Source organism: Sinocyclocheilus rhinocerous, unplaced genomic scaffold (genome assembly GCF_001515625.1).
Source record: "Sinocyclocheilus rhinocerous isolate Xijiao unplaced genomic scaffold, SAMN03320098_v1.1 scaffold315, whole genome shotgun sequence".
NCBI lineage: Eukaryota > Metazoa > Chordata > Actinopteri > Cypriniformes > Cyprinidae > Sinocyclocheilus > Sinocyclocheilus rhinocerous.
The window spans coordinates 939334-966348 of record NW_015630423.1 but is presented as its reverse complement, the minus strand read 5'-3'; the positions used below and the strand labels follow the sequence as shown (position 1 = coordinate 966348).

At 37.9% G+C, this 27015-nt stretch overlaps 1 protein-coding gene across 1 annotated transcript; it reads left to right on the top strand.

The window, feature by feature from the left end:
- The first annotated feature begins 169 nt into the window (after positions 1–169).
- Positions 170–26739, top strand: LOC107740372 (capZ-interacting protein-like). The gene is made up of 6 exons (XM_016552800.1): positions 170–412; positions 14744–14827; positions 15136–15204; positions 15361–15429; positions 21345–21539; positions 25103–26739. Exons 1-6 carry the CDS (start codon positions 407–409, stop codon positions 25529–25531), a joined length of 852 nt encoding a protein of 283 aa, XP_016408286.1. The 5' UTR covers positions 170–406; the 3' UTR covers positions 25532–26739.
- Positions 26740–27015: the final 276 nt, after the last annotated feature.

Below are 27015 nucleotides of genomic sequence, written 5' to 3'. Positions count from 1 at the left end.
ATAAAACGCTCGCACCTGATCAATTTTCAAACCGAAAGCTCAAACGGGGCATAGTAGCCTACTGGTTAAAGAAGGCAGTGCAGTGTACTGGGTTTTGTGACACAGCCAGTCTGTTTGTCATAATTGTTCATGGCTCATCATAACTGTCCGGCTTTGAGTTTACTGAGAGTAAGGTGATCGTGAACAGACGCAGATGGACACTGTGTTTTGCGCAGCTCACTTGCCTTCTCATTACCACACAGTGTCTCTTCCTTTGTCGTCTGTGTTTTGAAGTGTTCGCAGATATGGGTGTTGCTGACTAAACAAACGGAAAGTGGAGTAAGGCTGCTGTCAGACTAGAGAACAGAGAGAAATCTCGGTACTCCGCTTGGATACAGAAGATTAACGCGGATAAACGTGTTTGAGGATGGAGGTATGATCTCGTTTCATGTATCTACTAATTTTTGCTTCTATGTCCTGCAATAAAAAAAGACATTTGATTTAAAAGCCTATATGAACCCATGTATATGGGACTCTAATGGACTTGTTAACAGTGTAACTCTAATGGACTTGTCAAAAGTCACTTGTGAGTCGCTTTGGACAAAAGCGTCTGCTAAATGACTACATGTAAACGTAAATTGAAATCCACTGACTCACATGTGTTTATATTGACATTAAGGTAATAGTTTATAACAACTTAGTAACATAAATGACTAGACTTTTACGAATAATATTAATAACAACAATGTAAATTAGTTTGGAGAATAGTAATAGCTAGAATGTAACATTTATTATTATGACACTTTAAACTGCATGTGTGCTTTAATGACATGTCAAGTCTTGTTTCAATATTTGTAAATGTCATTTAGTTTTTTTATACAGTCTTGTCTTTACTGTTTAGTTCTGGAAAATTTAAGGGTGGTTGCTTTTTGAGAAATGTATGAGACTCCTTCTGATGTACCCCTTGGTATTTAGTAACTTTAAACAAAATTGCAAAGCTTGTTAAGAAATTAAAAAAATATATTTAATAGTAAAGTAAAGCTGTGGTTAGCTGTGCTGTGCTATAATCATAAAATTTTGACCCATATGTCCGCCAAAATATCTGTAACCATAAGTCTCAGTTAGTCCACAGTGGCTGAAGTGAGCTACTGCAGATACAATATAACAGACATGTGCTGGTAAAATGAATACTCAGACTGTTTTAACCCCAAATTACCTCAAAATGAGGCAGGAAGGGCCATCTGCAGAATATCTTCCTCTGAAAAGTAAGAGCATTGATTTTTTCTCTTAACCACAAGCATTAAAGTTCCTCACGTGGCATGTGGTGGTTGGGTTGTTACTTCTGCAAGTGTAATCAAAGAGCACTCAACTCTTTCCTTGGTGTTCATCTTAAGGTCATTAAAAGGGATGTGAAAGGAGGAGGTATGCTTTTCCACAGAATGTACATGTCACAATGTGCAATGTACATGACTACCAGTCAAAATATATATAATGTTTCTCAACATGATCATAAAAACCTTATCTAAAAGCTTTTGCTTTGGCTTAAAGGATTGAAATTAGTTTTGTGGACAAATACAGATTTTGTCTGTATGATTTGAATAAATAGATAACTAAAACAACCCTCTATGCATGAAAATTACATATACAGTATGTATATGGAATAATTAATGACAGGCCATTGTGCATTATTTTTCAATAATCCAACAGACTGAAGTCAATTATTCTGATTATACCATGGTTACCACACCTCAAGATATTGTTCAGATGTTTTATTTCAAGACCTTTGTCTTGTTTTTGTTCTTAAAATGCTCTTAAAAACGTAATCGGTTACTAACGTAACCTCGGTTCCCTGAGATACGGGAACGAGTACTGCGTCTTGCTTAAGACGCATATGGGAACGGCTAGCAACGCAGTACTCGTTCCCGTATCTCAGGGAACCGAGGTTACGTTAGTAACCGAGTACGTTCCCTTTCGATACTTCACTCGTACTGCGTCTTGCTTAAGACGCATATGGGAACAGTCCAATCACGCCGTGCTAATGTAGTGGAACGACTAAAGGTATAACTTCCATAAGCAACCAATGCTTATAGAGAAGTCAACAATAACCCAAGGCTAAAACGGGCTGAGCTTTCTAGTTCACGCCCGGCCTGGTTAATCGTTCCAGAGTATCTCCGTAACTTCGACACCCAGGGGTCGAGAGCTAACAGGTGAGCAATGCCAGAGAACTTGGGCGCGGTATGGCCAAGGGCTCTCTGCCATATCCGTTTACGCAGCGCGTGCCATTTCAAGCGGAAAGGACCCTGGCCTGTAAGGCCCAGCCGGCCGCCCTGTGTTCTTGTTCCCTCACTCGCCTGATTACCTGTGGGATCAGAACGATCGGGGGGAAAGCATAGAGAAGGAGGTTGGGCCAATCGTGGACCAACACTTCCTTGGTCTTTGAAAAATAAATTTGGCAGTGAGAGTTGTCTTCTGAGGCGAAGAGGTCTACCTCTGCCTCGCCGAAGATCTCCCAGATCTTCTGAACCGTCTGCGGATGGAGCGTCCACTCCCCTGAGGGGACATTGCTCCTTGATAACATGTCCGCTCCCCGGTTCAATTTGCCCGGTATATGCGCTGCCTTTAGCGAGCGCAGGTTGGGTTGAGCCCACTCTAAGAAGCGCTCTACCAGCATGAAGAGGCGCTTTGAAGAGAGGCTTCCCTGGCGATTTATGTAGGACACAACCAACATGTTGTCCGATCGGATTGGCACATAGTGTCCTTTCAGGACTGGCAGGAAGAACTGACAGGCTCGACATACTGCTAGCAATTCTAGACAGTTGATGTGGAAGCCTTTTTCCCACCTTCGACCAGTGGTCGAAGGTCGGTATGCCCTCGCACAGCGCCCCCCCCAACCTGAGTTGGAGGCGTCTGTCGTGACAACTGCCCTTCTGTGAACCATCCCCATGGCCACGCCCTGTTCCATCTAGAGGGAGTTCTTCCAGGGGGTCAGGGCCGATACACATGCCTGACTCACCCTGATATGCAGGCGTCCGTGACGCCACGCATGGGATGGAACCCGTGGTTTCAACCAGCGCTGAAGGGGGTGCATACGCAGCAGACCCAACTGTAGCACTGGATCTGTTTCAGTGTAATCATCCTGAACGACCTCTTCATGAGGGCACGATTCAGGTGTCTGAGATCGAGGATGGGTCGGAGGCCACCATCTCTTTTGGGGACGAGGAAGTAACGGCTGTAAAAGCCTGACTCGCTCTGGGCTGGAGGAACTTTTTCCACGGCTCCTTTTGCCAGCAAATTCATCACCTCTGAGCGCAGGACGGGGGCGTCCTTGCTCTGTCCTGAGGTGGAGACCACGCCGCTGAAGCGCGGGGGTCTTCAAGCGAATTTGAGTGAATATCCTCGCTTTATTATCCCCATAACCCATTTTGACACTGTTACGCCCTGTCTAGGGTGAAGGCGCAACGGGACGAGGAAGTAACGGCTGTAAAAGCCTGACTCGCTCTGGGCTGGAGGAACTTTTTCCACGGCTCCTTTTGCCAGCAAATTCATCACCTCTGAGCGCAGGACGGGGGCGTCCTTGCTCTGTCCTGAGGTGGAGACCACGCCGCTGAAGCGCGGGGGTCTTCAAGCGAATTTACAATTACTTTATCCAAAAACAATCAAAAAACAAGGTTCCAACAAAAATGGCGTCAGTCTCCCTACCTCCCCAGAATATTAGTATATACAATTATTTACAATGATAAGCGAACAGATCCGAACAAGGGCAATCCAGAATCATAGTCAAAGAACAGGCGGAAGTCAGTAGTAAGAATAAATGGGCAAAGCAAACTAACAAACAATCTCTCACCAGCGAACACTCGATTGAACACACACAGAAATTCTCAGTCTTACGAACACATGTAACTAACTAGCAGAGTCAAGGCAGAGCAAACACAACAAGAGAGCACAAAAGCTGAAGCAGGAAGTGATGACGGAGTCTCTTATAGGCAGCAAGGAGTCAGCTGATCAGGCAGGGCGTGGCACCAATTAGACTGCAGGAACCAATCAGCTTCTTCCTGGACAGAAGACACACACAAACACTTCCCAAACAAAAGAAAACACAGAAGTAGAACAAAAGGGACGTAACAAACTGTACTACAGAAATGGGAATCTAATAAGAGTCACTATTCATAATGTATGCCTAAAGTACATCTGGATGCCTCATAGTAATTTCTAATTATTTTTCTATTGATATAGAATTTTTTTCTATTGATTTTGAGTTAATAACAGGGCCCAAATATGTTTTTGTAGATTAAACCTGTAACAAAAAAGCAGTGTTTGGAAACAATAAAACAAATGGCAGTATTTGATCTATAATGTTGCAGCCAAATTTGGAGGGCTACGAAATCCACGAAGTTGCGTTAAAAAAGAAGGAAGGCCAGAGCCTCGGGATCTCCATAATCGGACACAACGCTTTGACTGCTAAGGGTAAGAAACATATTTTGCCTTGTTTTCCCAGAAATCCAGCGACTAATCAGTATGCACTTAATTATTATTTCCTCGCATCCCTCATCTCTGTTGCATGTCAGATGCGGTGGGGGTCTTCGTGAAGAACGTGGTTCCAGGCAGCGCCGCTGAGCAGAGCGGGAAAATCCATGTCCACGACAGGATAATAGCAGTGGGTTCTTAATCACTTTTTAATGAGCTCTACCTTAATTAGCCCCGTGTCCGTACGAGCGCTCTGACAGAACAGAACGCCAACTAAGCAAGACGTCTCTTTCATCTCACGTTGATTCACAGTTTTAATAAGAACGGGTTTGAGTGTGGACGCGGTCAGCTGTCACGCTCTCCCCAGCCTCACGGTATAGGCTAATCAGTCCCACTGAGGCGACTTGGAGAGCCGGTTAGCCAGGCCTGAAGTGACTTCTTGATTGTCTTTGTGTCTGTGTGAACAGTTGGATGGCGTGAACCTCCAGGGATTCACCAACCAGGAAGTCCTGGAAGTAATGAAGCGGACAGGTGATATCGTACACCTTACCCACATTAGGAAGATCAACTCGCCCAAGAGGACAGTCGTAGAAAAATCACTAGATAAAGGTAAAGTGACATGTTGTATTAGGATCAGATCTGTACCTACAGAGCTGTTATTCAATTAAAAAACATTTTAAAATAAAAATTTTAACATTTGATCAAATATAATAATAATAAATATATATTTTCATTTGAACGTATTCTGTAAATTAAGAAAATAAATAACGTGAAATTATTGGACTGTTAAACTGCATCAAAACAAGAAATTCAAACACAGAAAGCAATGCAGATCTGCATAGATTCAAAAATAATAAAACTACAGCAAGAGAGCACAAAAGCTGAAGCAGGAAGTGATGACGGAGTCTCTTATAGGCAGCAAGGAGTCAGCTGATCAGGCAGGGCGTGGCACCAATTAGACTGCAGGAACCAATCAGCTTCTTCCTGGACAGAAGACACACACAAACACTTCCCAAACAAAAGAAAACACAGAAGTAGAACAAAAGGGACGTAACAACACTCCGGGGATCGCCTGCCAGGCCTCGGCCCGCGTGACGAGGGGTTAAATTTGAAGCTGTCAGCGGCAGCATCTGCTCCGATCTACTTTGTAGGATAAAGCCGCTCGATGTAAAGAGGGGCACTAATCCTTTTGTGTGAGACACGGATCGAAGCGCATCAGGGAGAGCGAGTACGCAGGCTCTGTGTCAGCGTGAGATCACTCAGACCCGGTTTGCTTAGTTCCCAGGCTTCATCGTTTCTCTCTCTGAGGCTTGCTGAGAGAGGAGAAACGTGAGAGTGGGGCTGTTCAGTGAAAGGCGGTCCGCGAGTAGAGAAAAGCGAGACTCATGCTCGAGTGAGCATTCTGTCTCAGTAAGTGCGTAGCTCACTGCCCTTCTGTGGCGGATCCGAGTGCAGACATACTCATTGCTCTTCTGCATCGTGCAAGTGGCACGAGCCACATTCGCAGAGCGACATTTGCAGCAACGTCGCTAAAATTTGCTCTTTTAGGGCTTACCTGCTAGAAATAAGCTCTTTTAGAATCGCCGGATGGCGGCAGGGAAAACGGACCAGAACTGCTGTGTCGCTGTAGCGGCGGAGAAGCAGGTCAGCTGTGCTGAGAGGTCCCGATTCCAGCTGCGAAGGCGTCTCAACGGCGAGCAGGCTTCCAGGATCAGCGATGAGCGTAGAGTAGTCGCTGAAGGAGAAGAAATCTGAGAATCCTGTGGCGAGCGCCCGCTTATATAGCCAGATGCCCCGCCCATTCTGGCGGGCTTTGGCAGGCTTCGTCGCCATAGGCTCGTGCCCCTCCGCTGCCGAGCCATTGGTTCGTTTTTTAAGCTCTGCACGAACCAATGGCCATCAGAGAGTTAAAAGAATCCTACACTCCTAAAAATAATAAAGGTTCCAAAATAAAGATTTCCACAGCGATGCATTTTTGGTTCACCAAAGAACCTTTCAGTGAACAGATTATTTTCTTAGTGTAAAGAATATTTTAATAATCTAATGAACCCTTTTTCTACTATAAAATACCTTTTGTGGAATGGAAAGATTCCATGGATGTTAAAGGTTCTTCATGGAACCATCGATGCCAGTAAAGAACCTTTAATTTAAAGAGTATAGATGTATGTTTTGGTTACAGAATTCCTATACTTCTATTTGTGCTTCCATTGTTACTGTTATTCTACAATGTAGAAAATAGTCATAAAGAATGAGAAGGTGTGTCCAAACTTTTGATTTGTGATAGTGTACATGGAAAGCACCAGTGTGTTCATTTTTAATGGAAAGTTTACATAGATGAGTGAGAGGAAGAGAGAGAGTGAAGGATTACTGAGAGAGGAAACACAGGGAGGGTCATTCTCATGAGAGAAAGCTCTTCTTTGTGGCATGACTTCAACCTAGTAGAATAATGTAAAGAGAAAAGAAGAACTTCTTAGAGGCACATCACTGCAGAAAGCAACGCCATGTGAGAAAGTCATAAGGAAAATCCCACATACCATCACACTTAGAAAACTGGGAGTCCCCTCTGCTTGAGCATGTTGAGGAAGAAGGAAAGAGAACACAGTGTAACTGAAGATGTAAGAAGGTAGGCTGGACTTGTCAAATATTTGGGCCACAAATGATGTAATATTGTAGTAAGCCAACAATATTTCAAGTGCTATTGGATGCTGTCACAGTAAGTAGTGTACACTGCCACAAATGCAGTTATTACAAGAGCTCCCGTCATTTAATTTTAAATATATAGAAGTTTAAAGGAACAGTTTATCCAAAAATGTAAATTGTGTAAATATTTATTCTCCTTCACCCTCGTGTCATTCCAAACCCATATATATTTCTTTCTTTGGTGGAACACAAAAGTAGATGTTTTGAAGAATGTTGATGCTGCTCTTTTAATGAAAGTGTATGGTAACCAGGGGTTGTGCCCTGTACTTTAGAGTCCTTTGATGTTATACAATATCTTTGTGAGAGAAATTAATTGAAATTGAAGTTGTAATTTTGTTGAAAATATAATGTGTCCTAGCTCTTACATCAAGGGGAGTATCTAGAAAAGTAATTATAGGGGATGGCATAAGGACCATGAGCAACCATCTATGTATATAGTTCTTGTGGATTTATGGGCTCATTTGCACATTTGTGTCCATGAATATTCATAACGATTGCATTACAAGTTATAGTCTATTTTGTTAATTAATAAGAAGTTACAATAACAGTTTCCATTATTAACAGAAGTGGGAATGTCTGCATGTGGACATTACTGAAGATCACCCAGAACACTCTATAGTATACAGCAACACACTAGCATAGTCACCCAGAATACCCTAGCAATCTTAGAAAATAATTACAGTAAGCTACTCGACAAAGGTACTCGCCAAGATAGGTACTCGACTCAACAGAAAAATACAGCAATCTCAGATATTAGATTTCTCAGAGAATCTCTGCTTTAGCTGAGAAGTAGCAGTTTTCTGGTTAATGAACAAATAGTCCATTTGCTTTCACATGGTTGCTCAGACTAGTGTTGTAGTCAAGACCACCTAAATCAAGACCAAGTCAAGACCAAGACCAGAGTGTGTTGAGACCAAGACAAGACCAAGACTTTAAAGAGTTGAGACCAAGACAAGACCAAGACCAAGGCAGAGCGAGATCGAGTCAAGACCAAACCAGCACTCAAATTAATCAGAAAGATCCACATTTCCAGCCTGAAAAATGTCTTATTTTTAATCAATAAACACAATTAGAATAAGAAGATACTGTATAGAGCTATTACCAATCAAATAAATTCACTACCAACAAAATTCATCTTTGCACAGGATGTGGCAGCACAGAAGTTGCATTTGAATTGGTACAACTCCAAATGCATGAATACTGTTGAGATTAATGTTTTAAATATACATTTTTGATTATAGAAATATGATGGAAAAATAAACTGAGACTTTTAAATATGGCACTAACTAGGTGTTGGCAAATCACTTAATGAGTGAGTGACAGAATCATTCATTCAACCGATTCTTTCAAAGCAGCTGATACCTTCAGTAACGAAATACCGCTGTGCGTTGCTTGGAAAAGCACAACAGTTCTGCTATGGGTTTGTTTAATTTTGTTGCGAAATAGCAAAAACGTTTTACTTTTTTTTTTACATTTTAAAACTTTTTAAATTTAAAATTGTGTCTAAAATGTAATTCACTTAACTTCTTGTTTGTTGAACGTTTGTATAAAATCAATACAATATTTTTAATAGGGCTTATATTCGTGAAAATGGCTCTCTTGCCCTTGTGATATTGCTTAATTCTATATGTTATAATTTAAAAACAAGATCTCATACAATCAATCATATCTTAAATGTTTGGGCATTTACATTAATTCTGGTGCTATTTTTGACAATTCCCCACTAAATTCTGACCTAGTACAACAGTATCAAAAGAAATAAAATTAGAAATAAGTTATTGATTGCATTTGAAGCAGGAAGTTTCATCCAATCACGTTATTGAAGTTAACAAATAAATCAGACAACGCACCAGCAATTTAGTGATATCCCCACGGTTGTGGCCCTGACCGGACTTTAAATAAAATTCTGAGACCGAGACAAAACCAAACCTTAAAAAAAATGGTCTTAAGACCGGTCTCGAGTGTTACAACACTAGCTCACACCACAATTGTGAATAATATGAAAAGTCGGACAGCTGTCTTTAAAGTACAAAGTAAAAATCTTTATTAAAATCTTTATCATTAAAAAAAGTTCAGTGATATTCACAAATTCTTTAACAAGCATAAAAGTACAAAACTTAAAAAGAGTATTGTGCGTTTAGCTTAACAACATGCTAATATCAAACACTAAAATCAGCTGCAAATCAAATCTTACTGTTATAACTGCTATTTAAAGAGAACTGATCACCTTTGAGGTTCTATGAAAGTTGGACTGCTGCCTAAAGGTGCAGTCACGCATACTTATTCTGCTCAATTTTGTGGGCGATATCAAGTCAATTATAGGAATCCACACGATCGTGAGTTTTGAGTGAGGGCGAAAAAGTTCCAGACACAGATTTTGCTCATTGTCAAGTTGGTCTTGTGAATTTGTTGCATTACCAGCAGAAATCTGCTTGGTTTGATGGTGACTTTTGTGCAAGCGGTGCTTCATTCATTAAACATTTTTTGAAATGTTACTAATGTTACCGCGCCTAAAGGAAGGAGCCAGATTTGTGGCTACCTAGGTTTTGAAACAGAACTCATGCGTTTTAACTGCCTTTTTGTATATGTCCCTGAAAAAAAGATCATAATTTTTATTGTAAGAAAAAAATTCGTTTTCATATCTGCGAATTTAGTTCGTCAACTTTTAGGACTACACACACATACAGAGTCCTCAACACTAACCTTAAGCCAATATAAAATCCTTTTTGAAGCTGTAGATATGTAATAAATAAAGAATAAACATCCTGCCCAGTTTATCTTTACTATTATACAACTTGTCTTACTGCATTTTGCTTTACTGTCAAACACTGGTATTAATTCCTTGTGCACACCTAGTCAATGTCACAAAGTTCCCTCCTGTCAGGCCTCATGATATGGTAGCTGTTTCTCCCATTGCTTTGAGTGATGTAGCACACAGAGAACCTTGCACACAGAGAAACACAAGCTGTGTGCCTGAAAGGCCGGTGAAGGCAGTGGAAAAGTGTGATCTTCCGATGATGTAAAATTCAAACACATCATGTTTTCCTGGAATGGCTGAGATGGAGACATACTCGCCTGTTCTCATATTAATGAGATGTGGAATGACCATATTATTTGAGTCTTAGCTGGCAGGACCATTCAACTAGAGATAATCAGTCCAAATCACCATTATCTTTTCATTTTTTTTTTTTTTTTCTTTCCATTTTTCATTTTTTCCCTGTTTTTTTTTAGTTTATGTTCAATATTTTTCCTTTTACCTCATATATAGTGTATATCCTCATGACCCCAAATAGGTTTGAACCTTGGCTGAACTCTCAGAGGTGAGTGTCCAGAAAGCATGAATTAAAGTAAATTGCATCATGTGCATCATGTGTCTACTGATAGTGTTCACTTCTATGACAAAGACTCTCTTTAAGAGAGGCATCAAAGGTGTACCAAGAGGTCAGCTGTCCAATTTTCTTGCACATGATTAGAGGCGCAACAAAAAGTACTGTGGTGGTACATTGGTGTGCGATGATAAGTATTATATTTACATGGTAGTCAAAGATTTGTCAAATAATTACAATGGGATGTTTAAAACCGGTTTATCATATCTGGAGAAAAAGGTCTCCATTAGCATTCACATTTATCTCAATGGAAGTTACTCGGTTATAGGGCAGGGGCTAACGGGAACATGCTAATTAGCTAAACCCTTAGCTAAACAGTGGTAAAATCACTGTAATGCAAAGACTGGAGTGGTTTACTGCTGTCATGATAATTCTCTGTTTACAGCATAAACTGTAATACATTGTCTGGATTTCACAAAAACATAGGCAATTTTGTATTTTTTCTGTGGTATCCTCTCGCACTAATTTACGCCCTTCCAAAGGGAGGTGATAGTCTGAGATATGACACATGTTGTGTCTGGTGCTCTGGAGCCATAAATTCAGCAGTCTCTGGAACAGTTTTGATGTTGGATCCTCTCGTGACTGTAATTTAGTTGCTAGTTTTGCCAGTCAGAGAACCATCTGCTCAAGACAGCCCTGTGGGAAACTTTGTGGTTTTCCCTTATAAATAAAGGTTTGGTTAGAACTAAAAAGGGATTTACAGTCTGATACCTTCATTAAGAACTTTGCTGGTTCTTTAGTAAACCATATATGTACTGGTGCTTTAAATGTGCACTTGTAGTTTACTACAAATCTTAAAGATACAGTTAAAAACCTATACTTGCAGATAATACAATACGGATTAAATAAAAGGCCACTTAAGTGTACTTAAAGAGAGTACACTATCATGACTATTTTTCTTAACACATTCTTATAAGTGCACTTTGTAATAATATTAAATTAGAAGTTTTACTTTAAAATAAGTTTTACATTTTTTCCCCCAAACTTTTGTTGTGCTTTAAAGAAGTACAATTATTTTGACGTATTGACTAACATACTAAAGCACATGTAAAGTATTATAATTTAAACCAGTCAATATAACATTTAAAGGTAATATATTTAAAATTTACTGCATTGCAACTTCATCATTACAAATATGTAATTATTACAAATATATTTAAATGCATGACATACAAGTTTTAATAGACATTACATTAAAGTTGTAATGATAATGTGCACATCTCTGTCACAAGGGCAGATATCAGTGTGCTAATCATTTTATGCTAAAAAATCTCTCTCTCTCTCATTTTAATTTTTTTGACTAAATATAGCTGATTTGAAGAGTTCGTTCACCCAAAATGAGCAAATTGGCTTCATTTAATCAGGTCATTTTTTGTTAAAATGTATTAAGGTTTTACGGCCATTGTTTTAAAAAACCTACTCTGTGTAGCTAGAAATCACTTTATTTTCTTTATGAGTTTTGTTACTCACTGTCAGTGTGGAAGCACAACATGAACCTGCTGTTAGGCTGCTGTTGTGAAAGTGAATATGTTTCCATTAGAAATTCCATTTTGCAGTTACTGTATACACTGCTTCAACAAAATTTGAACCAGTGTTTCTCAAACCACAAACTGCACATGAGCTTTCTCCTCACAGGCCGGTCTGTGGTTTATTTCTCAGGCCACAGCACCCTAAATATAGAGCTTTCTGTACTCCCACTCCCAAAGCGAGCCCATAATTCCCACCCGCCTTACAGATTTATCCAAACATAAGGTTAAAACGATCTCTGGCTTACTGATATACGTAAAATTATGCATTGTGTGTCTTGTTTTGTTTAACAGATTTTACTGTTTTAATTGGAACTGAATGTTTTGACTAAATCGACTTGACTGTAATATTAATGTACAGTCTTTATGCAAAAAACATCACATTTAAGTAAAATGATCTATCTCCTAAATTCCTTGCAAGAAATACAAAGTCATAAACATATATTAATATGGAAGACATATTTCAAAGATCTCCATTGTGATGTTTTTCCCCCCCTAGGGATTCCTTCTCAAGTCCTCTTTACCAAAAATACCAATAAGGTTGGGTTTAAAAAACGTTAAACAAATTCCTGACCCTAGTGTCCTTGTTGTGAAGTTTACCCTTTTTACAGGGGCTTTGTTTTCGAGGGACAGGAAAGAGTTAACAATCATGGGCGCCAAAATAATGAGTCAAGGGGTGGGTGGTCTCAGGGGAATTCTGCTTATCATGGGTGAAGCAAAGGAACTGCAGGAAATGGAGGGAAGTGGATTGGGGGAAACACGTCTTCTTTCTGTGCTTGTAAGCACAAATGTGTGCAGTGGTATTCAGAAAGTGTGTGATATTAAGTGAGAGTGTGTGCTTTTGTGGCTGGAGGAAGCAAGGCGAGTGGGGTCACCATGTGTGTGGAAATCTAGTTAAATAAAGTGTGGAAAATTTGTATATTTGGGAGATTTGGGAAGAATGTTGTTGGAGAGATATGATTCAGTTTGCAAAGTCTGGCAGAGCCACACAGAGAGAAAAAATGTAAGATAAGTTCTTGCCAAGAACAAGTGCTTACTCTTGTGTTTGAGGCATTGAAACATACTTTGGGATAATGTTCAGCACAGATTCAGCCATGGCAAATGCTTTTATAAAATGTTCTTCACTTTTCAGTGAAACACTGATATATTCCTCGTGATGAGAGAGAGATAGATAAACTCCCCCGGGCAGTAAGTGTGATGCTGGTCAGCTGTGTTGCTGATAAACTCAGAATACACCCATGTTTGTTCTTCAGTGGAAAACAGCTGCTGTGTCCAGAATGGAAAACTAGTGTGCTGCATATGCTACTACAAAGTATATCTCACAATTGTTGTGACAATGTGTTTCTTATTAACAAATTCTGACAAATCTGACATATCTGACAAATTCAATTTTTTTTCATAACTGGAACTTTATATCTCTCAGTTACAAAGTAATATTTTCTCAATCACAAATATTATAATTTTTATATAAATGAAATATCCTAATTGTAAATTTATATCTGACAATTAAATTTTTTGTTCTCACAGTTGTGACTTTTAATAACAAATTTATATATCACAAATTCAACTTTTTTTCTCTAACTGCAACTTTATAACTTTTGTTCACAAATTTATATAACCTACTTTTGACTTTATATCTCAGAATTGCAACTTTTTTCTCATAATTGTTATTTTAGATCTCACAACTGCAACTTCTTTCTTATAATTACGGTTTTATATCGCACCATTGTGACTATAACTTTCAAAAACAAATGAATAGCTCTCAAATTCAACTTTTTCCTCATAAATACAAAGTTATATCTCTCATTCACAAATTTATATATCATAATTGTGACTTTATATCTCACAATTGCAACTTTATATTTCACAGTTGATCATTTATTTCTCATTTCGACTAAATTTCTCACATTTAGATCCTTATATCTTATAATGCAAATTTATTTTATTCTTACGTTAAACTTTATTAAATTTTTTTTTTTTACTTTGAGGTGGAAACAAGCTTCAATACCAGAGAGCAGTGTAGCTGATGAATGATATAAAGCTGATAAATAAATGATATAGGCCAATAAAATTCAATTTATGTAAAATGTACACATATTTTTGCCTTAATTATATCGGACATTGGAGAACTCAAAGGAAGGTAGAGGGAGAGAGAGAGGGAAATGGAAATTTGAATCAAATCCTGGATTCAAACTCTGGTCTCTGGTTGTTTTGTGAAAAACAAAAATCTTGCCAGTCTGATTAAAACATGAAAATATCAGATGATGCAATAGAAATCACAGCTAATTGTACATTCAGATACACATAGTATGCATACTGCAAAAATAGAGTGGTAATGTGCTCTTCCAAGTATAGCCAGCCTCTCCTTCATTTTCCAGTTGTTCTTTAGTTAATAAAACATGTCTAGTAAAAACAAGCACATGCTGAATTTTGATCCCATTATTGCATCATGCTTGTCTTATGTAATGGGCCCGAAAAAGACGCCCATGTGTAAAATGAGCAATAGGGTGTGTACTTTAATTCCCCCGCAAGCTTCCTCGCTCGTGTTTGGTGGTCTGAGCTTTACTACAGGCCCTGTGGGATTCTGTGTCAATAAAGTGAGATCAGGATACTGTGGTCCATCAGCAAAGAATATCCAACAGTAACACCTTTGAGTGAAACAAACAGTTTCTGCTTTTCTGCTTGCAGGAGGAAGCGCCAGTCAAGCCATCAGTAGCTCAGCTGGCTGGAAAACTCAAAGGTTATGCACTGCCAATGCCAGGAAACATGGAGGTAGTGGAACATCTGACGTCTTTCTGTTTGTCTCTTGGTTGTTCCTATTTAAAATTATGTTTGCTTGTATTCATATATCGATTACATTAAACGGTACAAAAAAATCCTTGAGGAATGGTTCTAAAGCAATGTGTGCCAATGTTGGTCTGCAAATTATCTGAGGAGTTACTTTTAACAAAAGTGGTGATTCCAGCTAGAGTCAGTTACAAAGTCTACTGACAATCTTGTTAGTGAATAATGAATATTTTCTATTTTCAGACCCACTTGTGATCATGTATTGTAGCTTACAGTACGGTTCTGAATTGCAGGTGATATCTATGAGAAGACCCCCATGTTCTCTGGTGATAAACAACCAAAAAGATGAAGAACATGAAGAGGTGAGCATGTAACCATTGACACATTAGTTACTAATTGAGTTATAGATATCAATAGGTGATTAATGTTAAAACACCTTGTGATATCTTAATTCCAGGAATCCATGTAAAATGGACTCATCTCAAATGTCTTTGAAGTAACTTATTTTTCTGTTGCAGAAGTCGTCTGTCTGTCCTCATCCTCCTAAGATGAAGATAAAGAGTTCACCCCTCATTGAAAAACTACAGGTGAGATTTCCTTGATTATCCGCTTCACACAACATCTTAGTTTCAGCCAGCTATTTGCACACGTTTTCACCATATGAAAGATGCATTTGAAAGATGCTGACCTTGCTGACTTGTTAGGTTGCTTATCAATTTCACATATCATTTCCGAAGTGAACTTTTATTCAGGAAACAGAAAATCTGTTGCCTCGTCAAACTATTTGCTGAAATATGTAATTAAGAAGTAACTTGCATGTAACTTTCACATTGCCAAACATGAAGAAGACAACGATGAGTCCAAACATACTTTAATTAAGCCATAAAGAGATAAGAGTTCACAAGGTGGAGTAACATACAATACCGGATGAAGGAAACAAACAAAGGGAGCTAATGAGTTAATTACAGTTTTTTTCCAACTGTTTACATTTTCAAAACTTTGCCTCTTTTTAAAACTTTACACACAAATCCAAGAATTGCACACACAAAATGCCTCACATCTCTTGCAAAATGAAGCACTGCGTACAAAATATCACAAATACATCTCAAAAGCAAACATTTGTTGCAAACATCTTTGCCATAATATTGTATTTTTTGATATTCATATACACAGTTATTCAAAACCTAAAGCTCTTTTCTGTACAAGATATAAAGTAATCGGCAGAGAGATGTTGAAAAATTCACGGTAAACACGAAAGCAAGATTGAAACCAAACTTTTTTTACTGTAAGCATTTGTGGTTGTGAATACAGTATTACACAGTACGAAAGAAAATAAATACATCAATGCGTAGTTGTGCAGATGTGCATTTGCCTATTCTAAAGCCATGATTGGTTGGTGTTAAGTAAAGCAATGAGTGTTTGCACATGTGGAGGGGTTAGTGTAAGGCACTGATGAATTAGTGTGGCATTTTGATTGGTTGCGTTTGAAACAGGAAATCAAGATACTTCCTGTTAGATTTTTGCGTGTTACATAGAGAATTGTGTGTTGTGTTTTGCAAAAAGTGTTTTATGGAATTGAAAACTGAGTCAAAGGCCAACAATTAGTGTATGGTTTTGCAGATTTGGTGTATGATTCTGGTGTTTAAGTGTCAGGTTTCAGAAATTGTGTGACGAGTAAAGATTTTGTGTGTAAGCAGTTGGGAAAAAACTAACTGTAATGAGCAACAGGTGAACTGAATGAGACTGAAAACTAGGTCAAACCGCTGGGCAAAAAGAACCAGCAACATAATGAAACTGAAAACAGAGCATACATGCTGCAGTACGCCCCTTCCTGAAAAGGCACATCCTCGAGCCGATGGAGGTGGAAACCCAGTCGGAGCAGAGGAGACGGAGACCCTGGGTGACACTGGAGGCTTGGAGGGCTAAGGCGGAGCCACAGGCTCACGGGACGGAGGTGGAGACGAGAACTCGCCAGAGGGAGTGCGGACCAAGGTGGAGTGGGTGGGAAGGAGAAGCCTGGCTGAACCAGAGGGATGGAGGGACGAGGCACAGCCAGAGGACTGGAAAACCATGGTGGAAGCAGGTCGAAGGCTGACTAAGGCAGAGCCAGAGGCACAAGGTAGCACGGTGGAGTCCAGTGAAACCGAAGGAAGCGTGGAGCCAAGGAGGAGCTGAAGGCTGAGGTGGAGTCCAGGGCTCAGAGACCCAAGATGGACACACGGAATCAATGCCCCAGGACAGAGCTGGTGAACTAAAGAACCTGAGGCAGATCTACACATGGTGTTGGAGATGCAGAGGGTTTGAAGGAAACCAGCAGAGGTAGAGCCGAATGATTGGCTGGCTTTGGAAGAGGAGGCAGGAGAGCGGGATTTCTGGAGACCCTGGAGAATCACTGAAGACAACAGCGACCTTAGCAGCCGGGATGAAGGAACTTGAATCACTGGCATAGACTGTGGGATCACTGGAGTCAGGAACAGCCAGTTCGGTTGTGAGAGTATAGCACTCCCCCTCCTCAATTTTTTGGGGAAAATTACAGGCGTGTGTTGCCCAAACACACGAGTGCCAGAGCAATTGGGACTGGAGCGAACTCTGGAGCGAACACTGGACTGTGCTTAGGGGCACGATTTTAATGTAGCATCAAGTAAATCTGAGAGCTGGGCCAACTTACTGAATTTGGCCGAATATTCAATCAAAGAAAGACTTTCTTTTGCGAAGGGGGGATGAAGGCTGATGCTACATCCATTGTTCTTATGGGTCCAGTATTCTGTCACGTTGCTAGGTTGCTTAAGCACAAACACGATGGCGAAGCGAAATATGAATCCAAACAGGCTTAAATTAATCAACAAAGAAGCGATACGAGTTCACAACCAAGGCATAGTAACATACAAACAATACCGGACCATAGAAACTACAAAAACTGAAGGCATTTAAACATGAGCAAACAAAGGGAGCTAATGAGTTAATTAATGAGCAACAGGTGAAATGAATGAGACTGAATCAACACACAGGGAAACTAGGGCCCTGTCCACACGAACGTGGTTATTTTTAAAACCGCAGCTTTTTCTACGCGGTTAGGCCGTTCGGCCACACGCAAACGCAGCACCAGGTCACTGAAACCGAATATTTTTGAAGACGCCTGCCAGGGTGAAGATTTTCAAAAACTCCGGTTTCAGTGTTATCGTGTAGACAGCGAAACCGGAGTTTTTGGCTTGTGACGTCGGAGCCTGCGCTGTTATCTCCACCTACTGGAAACTTTTTCAGGCTTCTGATTGGCCAACATGGCTTTACGGTTGAGATTATATCGCCACCTGTTGGTTTGGCATGCTCTTGACAGTGCTTCATAGCATGCGTTTGCATTTTCATGTGGACGGAGATTTTTTTTATAACGGAAGAAGGAAAAACTCTGTTTATAAAAATACTTGTGTACGTGCGGACATTGCCTTAGTCAAATGATGGGTAAAACAGAACCAACAACAATGAATCAGAGCCATGTTACAGTAACATGCAGCGAATTGTTTGTTTTCTATATATTTTAAATGCATATGCTTCCTGCAGCATTAATAGGAATCTCCTCTTTTTTTTTTTTGTAAAGGCCAACTTATTGTCTCTTTTGAACATCAAAATATTAGTCAGATTATAGAATTTTGCAAGAATACCTGTTGTACCTGATGCTACTTTTATAAAACTCTCCTGTCACCTAGTGTTAAAAATGTGCTATTGAAAGGGCATATCAAAAACAAGACCCAATGGCTTAAAGGGTTAGTTCACCCAAAAATGAAAATTATGTCATTAATTACTCACCCTCATGTCGTTCCAAACCCATAAGACCTTCGTTCATCTTCGGAACACAATTTAAGATATTTTTAATGAAATCTGAGGGCTCTCTGACCCTCCCATAGACAGCAAGGTAACTACCACGTTCAAGGTCCAGAAAAGTACCAAGATGATCGACAAAATAGTCCGTGTGACACACGCTCGCGTCATGGTACTGTCGTGAACGCGCGTCCAAAGTGATGCAGTAGAGACAAAAATGTGGAATAAAGTCGTTATTTTTGTTTTCTTTGCGCAAAAGAACAACATGAGGGTGTGTAATTAATGACAGAATTTTCATTTTTGGGTGAACTAACCCTTTAAGATGTTCAGAATGGCATGTTACGATAATACTCTTAGTATTTATGCAGTAGTGTATATAGAATGCATACTATACATACAGTAAGTAGTAAATGCAGTTCTTCTATTTTAACCAATGAATTCAATATAATAATATCCACCAAGATTTTTTATCATCTTCTTTTAGTCATTATTTTATCAAACTGACAAAATGTGAAACTGGACACTTTTACTTAAAACTAGGCAGTATACAGTGTTAACATGCAGTTTGCAGTAAACAATATTAATCTGCAAACAAAGCAATATTTTTTTAACACAACTTTTCTGCCACCTAGAGTTTAAATAGTACTACTGCATGGTCAATACCTGCAACTAAACCCCACACAGCATCTCTCATGAGGTGTCTAGTTAGTTTGAACTGTCATTGGTCTGTGGGATACGTCTGCTCATAAAAGGGACAGGTCTGCACTGTCTCCTCCAAATGGTTCAGGCAAGGACTCTAATGAGATAACGGCTTAGCCACAGTTGCTGAGTGCTGAGCTGTACTAGACTCGACTTAGCAGCTATCAGGCAGTCATGGGACAAAAGGGTTGCCGTTTCTCTCTCTTCTTATTCTCCCCTGTACAGGTAGGAGATATTAATTTCGGAATAACGTCTTTCATTTTACAGTGCAAGAGGAACTTAATCAATTTTTAGTTGTTTTAACTTGCTGTTTCTTAAAGGTCTATATATCTGTTTCATTTCTGTCATACTGATAATAATATCTGCTCATAAGATTTAGATGATTTGTTGCCTTTTTAGTTTGTTGAGATTCATCTTAGCCAGAACCAGTGGAATATAAACTAAGCCTGATCTATGTCCAACAGCCTATGCCAGAGGTTAACCATGGGTAACACACAGGTAGTCAAGGTAAAGATAATTTTAAGCACATAGATATTACTATGAATGGTCTGACGAACATGTCTTTTAATTGCCATTTAAAAGCAATTATTTTTTTTATTTTTTTTTATTTATTCTGACAGCGTTCTAAAAACATGAATAACTTATAATTTGTTGTTTTTATTTATTTTTTAATTTTAACTGCTTAATGTATTTTTATTCATTCAAATATTTTAACATGTTAAGTATATTGCATTTTCTATTTTTACTAAAATATTAGCTTGCCATTATAAGCTTGATTAAATTTAATACATTTTTTGTAATTGTATTCACTTTTTAAAAAAATATTTACATGTATAACATTACATTTTATATTTCCATATTAAAATATTATGTTTCTTTTGATAATTTTGTCAAATAAGTTTGATTTATTACTTATTTTTATTTAATTAATTGTCTTTTTTGCCTTTAGTAAATAGGAAAGTGGTGATTTTGACAGGAAAGAGGTGGGAGAGAGAGGGAGAATAGGTTAAAGACATGACCCAGGCCAAACTCAAAACTGAGTACCCTAGACCCAGTTTCATTTTATTATCATTGATATACTATTATAGTTTTTGTTATTCTAAATTAAATTTTCGTTTTTATGTTTTTACTTTAGTCTTAGTAATTTTGCCATTTTTGTTAGTTTGTCATTTTTATTCATTAGTATTTGTTTATTTTTGATTTATTAATTTTAGTTTATTTGTGACCCTGGACCACAAAACCAGTCATAAGGGTAAATTTTTCGAAATTGAGATTTATACATAATCTGAAAGCCGAATAAATAAGCTTTCCATTGATGTATGGTTTATTAGGATCGTACAATATTTGGCCGAGATACAACTATTTGAAAATCTGGAATCTGAGGGTGCAAAAACTCCAAATATTGAGAAAATCGCCTTTAAAGTTGTCCAAATGAAGTTCTAGGCAATGCATATTACTAATCAAAAATTAAGTTTTAATATATTTACAGTAGGAAATTTACAAAATATCTTCATGGAACATGATCTTTACGTAATATCCTAATGATTTTTGGCATAAAAGAAAAATCAATCATTTTGACCCATACAATGTATTTTTGGCTATTGCTACAAATATACTCCAGCGACTTAAGACTGGTTTTGTGGTCCAGGGTCACATTTAGATAAATAAACCTAAATAAACCTTAGAAACTAGCTGAAAGTTTTTTTTTTTTTTTTTAGTTAGCCAGGACATTGAGCACAACAGTTATATATCTTGAACAATGCACAACCCGGTGTGCCACTACATACATATTTAATAATAAGTAAAATAATTGTTCATTTAACTCCCACAATTTTATGTACATCTCATCATCAGTAAGCTGCATTATGGTAATGTGCATTATATCGTCCACTTTGTTCTCTAAATATCGGCATTTTAGAAACTATTTCATTTGACCACTAGTTTTGTCTCTATTCAAGAACATAACAGATTCTTTCCTTCTCTCTTTAAGGCCAATCTTGCCCTCTCTCCAACTGTCCTGCTCTCCCCACCCAAAAGTCCAGAGTCCAAACAGCCGCCCACTGCCTCCAGTCCCATCAGCCCCTGCATCTCCACCCTGCTGCCCACTCAGCTGTCCTGTGAAGATGAGGCGCCGGTTAGCTTCGAGCAGCCAGTCGAGGGTACTCCACTGCCCAGCATCAACAAGGTCAGTTAGTTTGCCAATATCAATAGCAATACAAAGGATCTCACTTTCCAAAGTATATTTAAAGTACGCTTTACTCTTGTTTGGGAACTTACTGTAATGTCAATGAGACACAAGCCTGTCCCTTAGAATGAAGATTTGATTCAGATAGAGAAGTGATATTCATTTACATTCTGTACAAAATATTTACACTTTAAATAAACTGGGCTGACACAAAATCCTATACTTCAGAAGAGTGGAAATGCATGGGACATGATAATGGTAAAAAAAAAATTAGATGGTAGAAAAATTGCTTTTTTCAAAACTTACTTTTTCAAGAGATTGCAAATATTGTTTGTGAGAATGCAAATTTTGTGAGAGAAAATGCAAGATTTCTCTAGGTAATGCAATAATTTAGCAAAAGAAATATGATTTTTCTCCCCATTTCATAATTGTTTTTATCACTATGTCTCCTTGGGGACTCCATAATGCTTTTTGAATGTATATAAAAATATAAATATAAAATATGCATTAAAAATTGCTTAAAACATTACTTTGTGGAAAAATACCAACAGTTTTGCATTTTTTTTGAGGGATACTTGGAATTTACTTAATCAAGTATATACTTTAACAGGATTTGGATTGCATCAGTTAATAATTATTGGAAATGCAATGCCGTAATCACATATTTTTGACTATGAGTGATAATTTTAAGTTCAGTTGATCATTGAAAACCTGTATTTGTTGTAGACCAATGTGAATAGCAAAACATGATCTCTAAGTTCAGCAGTAACCTTTTACAGGCTTGCTGTTTCTCAGAGAATCTCTGATGTGTGCAGAATGATATCAGCATCAAGGTGCAGGTCTCTTTGCGTGCAGTCAGTATTGTTGGCTTAAGCTCTGTGTAAGCCTATAGAGACTGTCCATGCACTGCCTGAGGACAGAACAACAGGGTTTGCAAACTCTAATCCAATCAGGCCACTTCTGCATCACACCCTCTGCACCTCTTCAAAGAGCATTCACAAGAGAATGCAGCCATAACTCATGATTGTTTATATTTTGCACTTAGCTGCTGAACTATGTTCTATGTTAAATCCGGAATGCAAATATAATCTACTACTGTACATTTGACAAATTATGCAGTATACATACAGAGCGCGCTACATTGAATGTATATGCCACAATGCATTTGTCTCCACTCAACCTTCCAGTTTCCTTGTGAGGAATGAATTGGTAGTAATACCAGCTGTAAATGTAAAATTTTCTCTTACGTAAAACATTTTTAAATATATATTATTGCATATTGCATCTAGTAAATAGGCAGTATGTAGTGCAGGGTTGACTACACTACATTGCTGCTGTTTAGAATTAAAATTTATGTTGCGAGATTTGCAAATAAATCACTCTTTTGATACAGTCTGATGAATGGATTCACAAAAGGGCATGAATCTGTTTGTAATTCAGTTTGATTAATTTGGAAAGTTTACTCACTAACTGAATCATTTTTTTTAGTCATTTCTCACACTGAAATAATAACGGGATGTTGTATAAGACAGGAAACAAAATAACGAGATGTTTAGATGAGATGTTTAATTCACTGTAGAAACCAAACTAGTCTTTTTTCATTTATCAGCAAAGAAGCAACTTGATTCTGTACTACTAAGACAATTTATATAAATATACACCACCAGTCAAAAGTTTTTGGACAGTAAGCTTTTTAAAGATTTTTTATGTATTCTCTTCTGCTCACCAAGCTTGCATTTATTTGATCCGAAATACAGCAAAAGCAGTAATATTGTGAAATATTTTTACTATTTAAAATAACTGCTTTCTATGTGAATGTATTTTAAAATGTCATTTATTCCTGTGATCAAAGCTAAATTTTCAGCATCATTACTCCAGTCTTCAGTGTCACATGATCCTTCAGAAATCATTATAACATGCTGATTTGCTGTTCAAGAAATTATTATTATTATTATTATCAATATTTAAAACAGTTGAGTAATTTTTTTCAGGATGCTTTGATGAATAGAAAGATCCAAAGATCAGCATTTATCTGAAATAAAAAACGTTTGTAACATTATACACTAAACCATTCAAAAGCATGGAGTCAGTCTAAATTTTTTTTGGGGGGAGGGCTTATATTAATTAACACTTTTATTCAGCAAGGATGCTTTAAATTGATCAAAAGTGATGATGAAGACATTTATAATGTTACAAAACATTTCTATTTCAGATAAACGCTGTTCTTCTGAACTTTCTATCATCAAAGAAACCTGACAAAAATATACTCAGCTGTTTTCAACATAATAATAGTAATAATACATGTTTTTTGAGCAGCAAATCAGAATATTAGAATGATTTCTGAAGGATCATGTGACACTGAAGACTGGAGGAATTAAATAAAACATATTAAAATAGAAAATAGTTTTTTAATAGTAAAAATATTTACAAATTTTACTGTTTTTGCTGTACTTTGGATCAAATAAATGCAGGCTTGGTGAGCAGAAGAGACTTCTTTAAAAAACATTAAAAATCTTACTGTTCAAAAACTTTTGACTGGTAGTGCATTCATAACCACATTCAAAAATATCAATATATTGAACAGTTTTTTTTTTATTTTTTTATGAAGGCCTGATGAATGGCTAGAAATGACCCTATACTGCTGTAGGCAGTACTCTAATATTGCATTCTGTAAATAGCTGTGGGTTGTCGATGGTTATTTTGAGTCCAGGTTTAACGTAAAACTACTAAATCCTCTTTTTATTTGTTGTGTGTAAAATCTAGCATAATCCAATACTGCCATCATGAGCAACAGCTATGTTTGCAAAACCTAATCTTTCCACCTAAACATCATTTTAGGGCAGGGGTGCCCAAACTCGGTCCTGGAGGGCTGGCGTCCAGCAGAGTTTAGCTCCAACTTGCCTCAACACACCTGCCTTTAAACTCTGCAGGACACCGGCCCTCCAGGACTGAGTTTGGACACCCGTGTTTTAGGGCATCATATGTGCGCTCCCAACATGCTGGCTATATTAAAAAACTAGGCAGAAACCATCACAGGAAGGAAGTACTACTGCAGGAACCAGTCCTAGATTGAACTGCGACAAGCTCAGGTTGACTAGTCAAGAAGAATGTTGTTTATAAATGTGCTTTTATTTCACTTAGTACTAAAAAAGTATCAATAAAAATAGTTCAGTATAATTAAAACGCCAAATTGCCATATTGAGAGAAACAGCCAGCATCACCACCTTAATTTCAGATTACTGTGAAAATGTGTTTTTCATTAAATGATTCATTCAATAAATGAGTATTGTGTTGTTAGCTTAGCAACATGCTAATGCCAAACTCTGCTGGAATCAGGTGTGAGTTGTGTGGTAAACATGACTAAGGCTATTTGTCTGGCACGTGGAGTTACATTTAATGTAGAGTGTTTCATTTATGAGGTTCTGACCAGTTAGCATGTTGTTTATGTAGCATTTCAAGTTTTGAAACAAAGTAAATATGTCAGTTGTAGTCTATAGTTTATTAATGTATGAATTCAACTTGTACAAACTCAGCGAGTCTGATTTTGTGCATTCACTTCACAGAGTCGAGCTAGGCTGTCTTTTAAGCGACGGCTGCCCACACGACAACACAGGAAGTCAGCATGTGAGGAGGTAAAATGGAACGAAGGAAATGAATCTCCGTGTGAACCAGATAGTCAACAGCAGAATGGAGATGAAGGGGAATTGATTGGTGGGCCTTCGCAGGAGGATACAGAAGATAAAATGGACTCTGCTCAACCCACCAATGGCCCACAACAGGAAAAAGACAGGACAGAGCACAGAGATGTACCCCAAGAAAATGAGGGGACCCAAGTAACCCATATAGGAAATAAGGATGAAGTAACTAAAGGAGGATATGAACCTTCTGACTGTAAACAGGACCAAAAAGAAGAGAAGGAAGAGACAGAAGAGGACAGGACAGAAGTGAAAGAGGACAAGGAAGTGCTGGCTGCAGAGAACAACCCAGAATAGAAGTAACAGGGTAATGGTCATCAATTTTTTTTTGCCAATAAGCATTGATTTAGCAACCTAGAATTGTGAGAAGATTATTGCAGACAACAGTTGAATAACTGCAGTTTCTAACAAAAATTCAAGTGAACTCATTGAGAACAGACTCCAGTATAGATGAAGAGGGACAATGTCTGAATGCCAGAATTGAACCTCTTTGAGGTCTGTGGATTTATGGACTTAATATTGCTAAAGCAAATATTACACAAAGGGTTATATGTTATCAACACACTCTCATTTGTAACTCTTTTATGTTGGAGAATTGGTGGTGAATTTGTACAATCTAATTTGTATGTTTTCATACAATCTCCTTGCACCCCACTGCTGGTTAGGTTTAGTGGTGGACCCCTTTTTTAAAAAAATTGTACAAATCAAATTGTACAAATTTACCAACTGCAAAAAAACATTGAAGTTTTATCAAGAGATCAGGTGGGATCTTATAGCTAAAATGAAGCCATTATATCAAACCCTGAGTTTCTATTCAAACTCTATAGGGCATGTCTGAGTAATTCATATGCCTCTATCTTGCTTGCTTTTGCTTTTAAATGAACTTATGTTGGATTCTTATTTGCTGTTCAGAGAACGAGAACGCTTTCACCTTTGGAGAGCATTCTCTATTTTAAAAGTTCCAACCTTCCCCCGATCTGAATATTTATGTGATTCAATTTACAAAATGACAAATTCCACTGACATAGGTGTATTTTTATTGACTGTCAGTTAATTTAAAAATACCTGACATGCCTCTGTGACAGTCCCAGGCTCTGTAAACCGCAAAAGTTGGCTAGAAATGGTTCATAAACACTTCAGAAATGCTTTATCTGTCAGTCATTTTGAGTGTTTAAGTTTGCTGACATTGAGTTTGCTTAGAGGCTTGTGGAGAGGTTGTTTGGTTAAAGTTTCAAAATCATGAGTCACTAACTGCACTTTCTCTGATGGTTAATGAATGCATGCACAGTTTTTTAACATCTTGCAGAAAAATGATAAATAACAAGATAAATAATACAAAGAACTAGTGTCAGATATTGCGAAAGCCAAATTCACCAGCAGTCTCCACTGCTGCTATGCAAGGATACTTTAAAATGGCTGGAATATATCACTGTGACTGCAAAGCTACTGTACTGCATCAATGACCTTTTACTTCCCATATAAGACTGAATAAAGAGCTTTATTTACACTTACCAGATGCTTTCCTTTATTATGTAGCTACAGTAACTAAGGGTTAAGTATTTTTAATGGTTAATCTTGAACAATGATATCTGGTCTTTTCTCATAGCTTTCTTTGATCAACATTAAAGGGATAGATAAGTCGAAAATGAAAATCATCATTTACTCAACCGACTGACTTTTCCTCTGTGGAACTCAGAACGAGTTATTCTGCAGAATGCTAAAGCTGCTGACAATGAAAGTGAAAATATGCAAACCCCTTATTATGAATCAAGTTTCCATTA

Excerpts from the sequence above, each read along its gene's own strand:
- LOC107740372 (XM_016552800.1), top strand. Across the intron at positions 14,828-15,135 it reads CAATGCCAGGAAACATGGAG|GTGATATCTATGAGAAGACC; the intron begins GTAGTGGAACAT and ends TCTGAATTGCAG. Across the intron at positions 15,205-15,360 it reads AAGATGAAGAACATGAAGAG|AAGTCGTCTGTCTGTCCTCA; the intron begins GTGAGCATGTAA and ends TTTCTGTTGCAG.